The sequence below is a fragment of the Colobus angolensis genome, unplaced genomic scaffold (assembly GCF_000951035.1).
Source record: "Colobus angolensis palliatus isolate OR3802 unplaced genomic scaffold, Cang.pa_1.0 Scaffold182, whole genome shotgun sequence".
Lineage (NCBI taxonomy): Eukaryota > Metazoa > Chordata > Mammalia > Primates > Cercopithecidae > Colobus > Colobus angolensis.
The window spans coordinates 110,351-119,726 of NW_012114955.1; the positions used below are offsets into that span (position 1 = coordinate 110,351).

At 48.8% G+C, this 9,376-nt stretch overlaps 2 protein-coding genes across 2 annotated transcripts in view; one reads left to right on the forward strand and one right to left on the reverse strand.

Annotated features, from left to right (window-relative positions):
- Positions 1-1,720: 1,720 nt before the first annotated feature.
- On the reverse strand, positions 1,721-6,702 carry GCC1 (GRIP and coiled-coil domain containing 1). The gene is made up of 2 exons (XM_011939529.1): positions 5,243-6,702; positions 1,721-4,402 (listed from the first exon to the last, which is right to left on the reverse strand). Exons 1-2 carry the CDS (start codon positions 6,272-6,274, stop codon positions 3,107-3,109), a joined length of 2,328 nt encoding a protein of 775 aa, XP_011794919.1. The 5' UTR covers positions 6,275-6,702; the 3' UTR covers positions 1,721-3,106.
- Positions 6,273-9,376, forward strand: part of ARF5 (ADP-ribosylation factor 5) — a 6,572-nt gene continuing 3,468 nt past the window's right edge. Inside the window, exons 1-4 of the mRNA XM_011939631.1 lie at positions 6,273-6,299; positions 6,356-6,872; positions 8,655-8,920; positions 9,086-9,276. Of these exons, the coding sequence (XP_011795021.1) occupies positions 6,273-6,299; positions 6,356-6,872; positions 8,655-8,920; positions 9,086-9,276 (1,001 nt within the window). The remainder of the gene's footprint in view (positions 6,300-6,355; positions 6,873-8,654; positions 8,921-9,085; positions 9,277-9,376) is intronic.

The following is a 9,376-nucleotide window of genomic DNA, read 5'->3' on the forward strand; positions in this document are numbered from 1 at the left end:
TGAGGTCACCAGACTGCCTGGGGGAAAAGGGCGATGAGGTGGGAAGGGGAGAGTAAAGTGACTCATTCATTAGGATTCTATTTCCAATTCCCAAAACTGTTTCCCCAAGTTTTCCAAAAGTGATAGTTGGAACATACTGTAACACCAGCTAGTACCCAGTCCTCTTTTATTGTGTTAGAATTACCCAAGTTCTAAAGTTAGCAATGATCTAGAAACTGGGGACAGAGCAGCTTTAGGGCTCTTATGAAGAACCACTGTTGTCTGTTCAACCCTATAGCATAGCAACTTTGCTTGGCTTCAACTTATAGCTGGAGACGTTCTCTCCACTTGAGCCAGTCCAGTCCAGCCTACAGAGCAGTCTCCCTATCCCTAGAAATCTAGGGAGAGGCCCTGACCCCCTCAAGGGCTGAGGAGGCAGGAGCATACCCAGATTAAGCAGGTTTTGGGGCTAATCAGACCTGACACAGACATTTACTAGTTACATGATCTTCCACAAATTTAACTTCTATAAGATGGGGGGATAACAGTCCCTGGGAGGAGTAAATCATAAAAATGGGTGTAAATGGCTCAACATGACACCAGGACCCTCTACAAGAATGAGCAAAAATGAGTAGCAGTAGCTTCTCAAAACAAGGTTGAGAGCCCGAGTTCTAGGTAACAGGGATTCAACAACATCCAGGGCATGATATAGGGACATGTTTATTCCCCAGATGGGAGGTACCCAAGAAGGGGTAAGACTGCCTTCCCTCCACATTCTCCATCTATCTCTTCTTCACAGAAATCCTCCTCTGACTTGTGTGGTAATGGTTAATCACGTAAGGCTCAGTCTCATTACCTTACTGACACATCTCATATACTGTCTGATATTCTGGAACCAGGGCCCAAGGAAAACATATTTTTCTCTAATTCTCATCTCAATTCTTTCACCCTCGCTCTCCCTTTCCTTCCTTAAGAGTATCTGTCACAGGCAAACCAGCCAAATAACTGGAAAACTTGTCTCAGGGAAGGGTGTGGGAAGACAAGGAATTTTGAATTTGGCATGCCTGCATTGATTTTGTCTGTTTCTAAGCTGGGTCAAGGGTAGGAAGAGAGTCTTTTCGTTTCAGCTGGGAGCCCTCACAGCTTCATGTATCTCCAGATTCTTAAAATTTTTAATCAGAAATTGATTTGCTTCTTTTCCTGTTGGTATCTTCTCAAAAGTCTTAAAAGCACAGTGATTAGTCCTAGGAAAGCAACGGTGACTATGGATCTTTCTACTCTGTCCACAGCTACCTAGAAATAACAATTACAAGACATCCTACATTTAGAGAGAATAAGGTAAGAAAATTAAGCAAGTTTATTACTATTTTTTAGTTTAGCTTGATGTCCTGAGACACTTTTTCAGGATACTATGAATCCTGATTTTAAGGATAATAAAGCATTCATAAACAGATTATTTATAGAGTTTGAAGTGTAATTATGGAAGTTTTAAGCCTGCCCACTAAACCCATAAGAAAGCATTTTCCAGCATAGGTGGCCACACACAAACACATACACACACAATTCCAGGCTAAGAAATACGTGTTATAACTAAGACAGTTAAAGCACTGAGGTATTCCTCCCTGGATTCAAGCTCATGGATTAACATATGAAAACATTATTTCCATCCTTTTCATTCACCATTTACATTCACAATCTATTTTTGTCTAGATATATAGATACCATTAAGGAACCACACAGGTCAAGTCACTCAGGTTTAATGATTCCATCATTTGGACATATAAACTTCTGTTCCATTTAAGTCTGCTCACTGTAGATAATCCAGGTCACCCAGCCTCCCATTAAGATTTAATCAAAGTTTTCTGCACCCCAAACCCTCTCAAAACAGACCTCTATGATGAAACCACAGAAAGACACATATTAGTCTAGTTAGCGGCCAAACATTGGTCTTTAGAGTCCAAAGACCTCTATAACCACTAAGAGTAGATGAGAGAAAAGAAGGAACAGATAAACTGAGTTTTCTGAGAACCCCCTTTCCAGACTGCCTGAATAAGCTGCATTTCCTTATAAGAGCAGGATTAATCTACTTATGCCAAGACCCACTGGGCAGAAAGCACTCCAACCCAACTTTAGCTGATCTTTACCAGTTCCCTGTGACAGCTATAGCAATCTTTCGGAATTTTCTGCAGCAAGTTTTCCCCTTTTGCTGTCCCTACAAAAGCAGAAAAGCTAGGGGCCAATCTCTGCGCTAATTCCTTTTATCCAGGCAGGATGAATATTCACCATTTGGACCCCTCTCTGTAAAAAGCTAGGACTTTATTTCTTAATGAAAGTTCAACACTGAGGAAAAGACAGCAAAGTCATTGACTCACAATCTCAGGCCAACCTCAAGCAGACAGGTTAAGGCAGGGATAGGCAAGAGAGGCCTATTTTAACCCTATCCAGGCCAAAAGCAGGTTACTCAGGAACACCCTAAGATCAAGCTGGTGCTCAGAGCCCTCTCTAGGATGGTCATAAGCAGTGTGATTGCGTAGGTCATTCCCAGACACTAACCAGACTAAGCTTCCCGGTTCCTTCCAGAATAAACTCACCATTCCTTAGCCCTTAGGACTAGTGGATGATGTGGCACTATTTCAAACTTCCTGGTCCCTTTCCAGCCTGGCTTTATGTCCCCAGAGAATTGGGGCAGCAATGGACCAGACTCAGATTATGATGAGAGGGAGAAAATAGCTGGGTTTTGTGCATTTCAGAGATTAACTGAACTCCCTTTGGAGTCACATTTACTCCTAGCTTTGTGCCAGGAGCATATTATCAAACAAAACATCTTATTTTAAAACAGCCTTACCACTGTTCCAACTTTTGCACTTCTCAGTCCTAACCTCATCTTCTCCTCACATGCACACCATCAGAAGATACTGCCCCAGCACTTTCAGTTATCTCTAGGGCCTAAGGATAAAGCAGCATTAATGGCATTTGGCAGAAAATCCCATCCCACATTAAAGACTCCTCCCAGCTCAACACAGTGAAGAAATAAATGATAATGTAAGAGAAGAGGCAGCAGAAACCAGAACCTGCCCTTTCCCACATAAAAGAGGCACAGAAATTCCAGGAGTTCATGAAAACGGCATCATCTCTTGCCAGAAGGCCACCAGCTGGCACTGGCTGGGAGTCGCATTATCACTTGTTTCTCCTCCGGACTGAAGTGCAAGATAGTCAGTATGGCTGTGAGAGTCTGCTGGCGGCCCAGGGAGTCAGGTAAAGTTAGGAAGCGGTAGATGATGTTCTTGAGGTACTCCAGATTGGCTCCCTCCCTGCTCTGGTCCCTGATGTTCTTTTCGATGTGGTTTTGCAGGGTTGCAACCTCCTCACGATGCCGTTCACCCTCCTCCAGCAGCCGATCCTGCAGCTGATGCACCTCGACCTCCAGCCTGTGCTTCTGCTTCCGCAGTGATGTGATCTCCACTTCCTTGCGGGCCAGTTGCTCAGCATACAGAAAGAAAGTGGGTTCATTGGCCGCTGCAAGTTGTAATGCTTGGGTCAGGCTATCAGAGGATGATGTGTCAGCTGGGTCCCCAGGACCACCACCACCCACAGGACTTCTGCGTCCTGGCAGCCCAGAGGCCAAGGCCACAGAACGCAGTTGCTCCAGTTCCAAGTCCTTCTCAGTGAGAACAGCCAGGGCACGATCCCGCTGCTTGTGCAGCTCCTCCTCCAGTTTCAGTGTGCGGTCCCTGAAGTCCAGCTGGCACCGCTCCAGCTCCTGCCGGTGGAGCTGCTGCAGCCGGGCCAGTTCCTGCTTCCAGTCTTCAGCCTCCTGCTGGTGTTGTTGCTCCAGCTCCTCGCAGGAGAGCCGCAGGGAGATATACTTCTCCTTCAGCTCTGCAAGCTGTTCCTGGGCTGCCTCTAGTTCCCTTCCCAGGTTACCATCTTTGGTATTCTTGCTTTTGAGGACGACCTGGGCCCTCATCTTGTACCTCTCAAACTCTTCCTTCAGCTGTTTCAGCTCCTGTTGGTAATAGAGTGCAGTAGCCTTCTCCCCATCAGCAGCCTCCGAGCTAGGCATTATCTCCAGGTCACAAAGCTTCTCCACATCCAGGGTCACCTGGCTTTTCCTGGCTGCAACCTGCAGCAACCTCTTCAGCTTCTCCATCTTATCCTTCAGGACATTGACATCCAGACTGGACTCCTCTCCATGGCTGTCTAAAGGGGACCTGCTGGAGGCTGCTAGAGCCAGTGTCTTGTTCTCCAGGTCCAGCTGCAGAATGCGCTCCTTCAGTTTCTGAATGGCCAGCTGGTCCTTCTGCTTGGCTTTCTCGTAGGTGCCTAGCAGCTCAGACACCTCGGATATTTGATTTTCCAGGGCTGCCACCCTCTGTTCTTCCACCTGAGATTGCTGGCGGAGTTGATCCTCTGCAAGAGCTGTCTGGAAAACAAGGGAACAGACAAAAATGCATCCACAAAAGCCCCATGGCAAACTTCGAGAAACCAGGAGAGGGGAGCAAAAGGGTCACAGGTTTGGGATGGCCTGGCAAGAATGTGAACTAGGGATTTTTCGGTTGATTCAGGAGCTAACAAAAGTTCCTATTACCTGCTTGAGTTCTACAAAACACATATTATACCGAACAATATTAAGCACCTTGGTATACCTGCTATTGTTCTGCTTTCCACCTAACTCACATATAATGTGTGTTACTGTTGTTTTTCTGGTGCTTCCTCAAATCCTATTAAGAAATCATACAACATTCTTTTCCTTATCCAATATTCCTGGAAGTTCAAAACTGAGCTGGATTTCCCTCTCCACATTGAAAGGAGGCACCCTTTCAATACCTGTTCTGGTATAGCACTTCTCCAAAACAGGCAAATCTTGAGTAAAGGCAATGACAAGAGGTTACTTCGGAGAAAATCCCCTTTGCCTTCAGCCACCCTCCCTAGAGGCACATACCAACAGAAGACACACTACCTTTTACTGTACAGCTGCTGCTATACTGTTTCATAGAGCACAGCTGGTAAGATGCCAATGCCCAGAAGTGCAGAGCTGTCTGGCTTCAACCCAGCCTCCACTGAGAAGCTCCACATCCTCCTGGAAGCACACAGGTCAACACCACATAGAGCAGGACTTCCCAGGTTCTCTAGTGGAACTTCTCACGTAGCATCAAAAATGACACTGTAGACACTTAGCTCTAACTAGCAAAGGAGGAAAAAAACCCTAACAGTTCTCACTTCAGGTCAATGATTGACGTTTGAAAGAGATGTGGATAATTACCTTTCTCATTTCCTGCTGTAACTGAGCCTGGAAATGGCTCTTAAGGCGGGCAGCCTCTTCCTGAAGTTCTTGCAGCCTGGGGTCTGGCTGATTCTTCTCATCTCGAATGACCTGCAGTTCACTTTTCAGCTCCTCCACCTCACGGGTCAGCTGCTTGGTCTGCAGTTCAAATCCTTCCATCTGTTCAGCTGCATATGCTCGTCCTGCCAGGGCTTCTCGGGTCTCTTCTAACCTAAGCTCCAAGTCCTGGCGCTGGGTCCTCTCCTCCTGCAGCAGCTTCTGGAGCTCACGCAGCATCATGGCATGGTCACTCTGCTCTTGGGCCCGATCATGCTGCTGCGTGATAAGCCGGGCTTTGGTTTCTGCTATTTGCTCCTGCAGCCCCTTCAATTCTCCCTCCAGGCGGGCCCTCTCCTCCTCCGCCTTGTTACTGGCATCCTCTAAGTCCTGTTTCATCTTCTTCTTGTCAGCCTGGTAAGAAGCCTCCATGCGGGACTTCTCCTGAGTGACTGTGGCCAAAGAACTGGTCAAAGTAGCCAACTGAGTCTTCAGCTGGTGCAGTCTTTTGTCCACCTCCCCACCTGCAAATGGTCCATCCCCACTGCTACTGCTAACGCCACTTTCGGACCCACTGGCCTCTTCGGACTTTGGAGGTGGTGGTCCCCGGGCCAGTCTGTCATCTTCCACCCCAAACTCACCCTTGGTGCTGGTGAGACTGGCAGCAGTATCCAAGCTAGTGGCGGTCCCAGTGCTATCTTCGCTGTGAGTGGAGCACCGGTCATCCACAGAGTCAGGAAATGTGAGACCTGGAAGCTGGACATCTGTGAGACCCACATCTGCCTCGTGGGATACCGACAGCACCTTGATGCTGGCCTCTAGCGCCTCTTTCTCCTTCAGCAGGCTTTTATAGGCACGGACCACATCCTTGAGCCGTGCCTGATACTGGAGAAGCTGCTTCTTCTGCGTCTCTATAGTCTCCAGCAAGTCTTTCTTGCTCGGGCCGCCTCCGAAATTCATCCCAAACTTCTCCATGGAGGTTCTGAACGGATTGCCCCAGGTCAGCTTTCCGGCAGAACGGGAGAGGGCCGCGAAGACCCAGAGGGGGACTTAAAGAAACAGCGAGCGGGCTGTCCGGCGGCGGGCCGCACACCTACTCCACCCAGTTATCCCGGACCTAATGCGGATCGGCGGGACCGACTGGAGAAAGCGGCCGCCGGGTCCCAGGCCCAGAGGGCTGGGGCGGATTCTACCCCGGAGGCGGAGCGACACTGGCACCAGAGGCGCGCGCACTGCCAGGGCTCGTTAGCGCTGGCCCAGAAGCCGCTCCGCACTCTCCGCTCGTCTGGGCCACAGCAGCCCGGGACGGCCCCCTCGGCCCACGTCGGCCAGAAGCTTACGCTGAACGCGGTCCCATCACCACTTCCTAACTACATCTGCCTGCCGACAACCGCGCTTCCGTGTCCGCTGGAAGTGACGTCAGCGAGGCGCCGCAGGCTCCGCCCACAGTGGGCGCGAGGTAGGCGGGGCCACGTCGGCCTGTTGAGAATGCAGCGGAGCCGCGAGCGGCAAAGAACAGGCTTGGGAAGGGTGAAGCCAGCAAAGTTGAAGACACCAGAGTGGTACTGGTTTTGTGAGGGCGCCCAAGCTTGACCTCGGGCTACGATCAGCGAGTGACAGAGGGCAACGTCGCACTGCGTTCTTAACAAACACCCAGGTGAACCACGCATCCAACGATTTGGGAGCTCAGGACCCATATCCCTAAAAGGCAACAATTAAGACTCCCATTTAGACCACGAAAACTGCACTCCTCTCTAGCACAGTGCTTGGTACCTAGTAGGCATACAGCGTAATAGTACCCTTCCTTAGTTTTGCTGAGTTGATTCAACAAATATTTGTGGACGGCACTCTACAGCCATGTCTATCCTGAGTGCCAGCTATATACCAGGAGCTCACAAGAGTTTTGCTATTTAGTCTTTACAATAAATCTTGTAAGCACTATACTCATTAGCAATGTTTTACAGATATGAAAACATGAGGCAGAAAGGTTATACGTAACATGCCCAAAGTCACACAGCTAGTAAGTTTAGGAGTTCTATCCTCATCAGTCTGATTCTCAACATGTCACGTGCTGTGCCAGATGGTAACACCATTAAGAGACACAACCTTGCCCTCAGGGAGCTCACAATCTAGTGAGGAACCAGATATACAAATATGTCCTGCTATCACACCAGTATGTCTTGAGTATATTCAAAGTGGCATGAAAGTTAAGAGGAAAGAGGCCTGTCTAGGTGAGGCATAGAAGGCTCTTGGGAATAATACTTTGGGATTTTAAGAATGAGTCCTGATTGTCCACCTAACCAGAGATCAGGGAAACTAGCATTCCAGGCAGGTGGGAAAAACGCAAAGACCTGTAGGGTATCAGAGTTTGACTCACCCAGAAAGCATTCCGTAGCTTAGGGTATGTGAAGGAGATGACAACAGAGGGGCTGGCACAATAGGTTAGGGGCCCAACTTACAGCATTTAAGTTTTATCTTGGGTTATAGTAAGGCCCTAAATGGACTTCAGTGGGATGTCATCAAGACTTGTATGACATGTTGGAGGGAACAAGGGGCAGGAGACCTGTGAGGAGACTCTTTCCGTCATGGGGAAAGAGAAGGTAGTGACAACAGAGATGGAAACAAAGAGGCTGATAAAAGAGCTAAATGTAGAATTGATCTAACTTGGTGAACACTAGTTCTGTTATTATATTGGAACTCTCTAAAATGTACTCTTCAGCCTCATAAAAGCCTTCTTAGGGATGCAAATCTATAACTGAAGAAAAAAGGAAAGTCATGCACTCACTCCCGTTTCCTAAAGTCTGTCCTCGGTACAGACTTTGCAGGTCAGGATGGGGCAGGACCTGGAGGTCTGTTCAGACTCCGTTTCTCAGTGGCCCAAATAACATCAAGCTGTATTATACGTAACACTCAGTCACATTATCTCATCATTTTAATATTCACCATAACCCCTTAAGTTAGAACAAGTCTCCTTTTATAGATGACGAAATAAGAGAAGAGTTATGAGGAGTATTGAAGCCAAATCCTCAAGAAATGGCAGAATTAAGATTTGAACTAAAGCCTGAAACCACGTGTTGGCATGTGGTGGGTGCTCAGTAAATATCTGCTGAAAAAGCAAATGAATGAGTGAAGATTTTTTTTATTCCCAGCTCAGTTTACCTCAAGTCCATAAACAATTGATCCTAGAAGCCCACTGGGAACCCAGAGTAGGCATAACACCTGCCCTTGCTCCATTGAGAATCTATCAGTCCAGTTCAACTGAACAAGCATTTGTTAGGCCTATATTAAATGCATGGCATTGAGCCAGTCTCCATCGCAGAAGAATTTCATTCCTATTTTGCCGTTCTCCTCTCAGATGCTAAAATGAGGCAGGGAAATGTTGGGTCTAGTGAGTCAAGATCCTCACAAAACCCCGAATGTGTGTGCAAGAATAAGCCAGGTCCACCAGTCTGTGGCAAAGTGAGGAACTTCAGCAAAGCGGCCAGCGCCTGGACTGAGAGGCGGGGCCCGCAGGGCGATCTAAGGGAAGGTGGACTTCTCCAACAGCCCAGGAGTGGGTCTGCGACCACGCCGCCCAAGGCCGGGAATCTTACACTGGTTCTGCGGATTGGGAATTATGAAGTAGGCGTTTTGAGGAACCATGGAAGCTAGCTAAGCACTTGGGCACCTACCCCTACCTCCGGCGCACTCCTCACTCGACCACCTCCTATGCGCAAGGCCCTCAGTGGAAGATGAGGCGGTAAAGGGAGGACCAAGACCCCTAAGCGCAGCTTCCGCTCCGCAAAGGAGAGTGGTGCGCACGTTCAATGCTACTGGTTCTCAAGAGCTAAAACCGGAGCCCTAGCGGCCTGGACGCCACAAACCAAAGCCCAGCGGCCGGCCACTGAAAATGGGGGCAGAGGCCGATGCGGAGCGATGAAGCCCTTCCTCAGCCGCGCTCGGGCTGCCGGTTTGGCGGCCACAGGCCTGACAGGCCCGTTGGAGACCCAGACCCGTTCCCAAATCAGGGCGGCGCGGGACCCAGGCCACAGGCGGCTACTCGCGGAGTTTCGGCTTCCCCAGGAGCCAGAGCTGAGG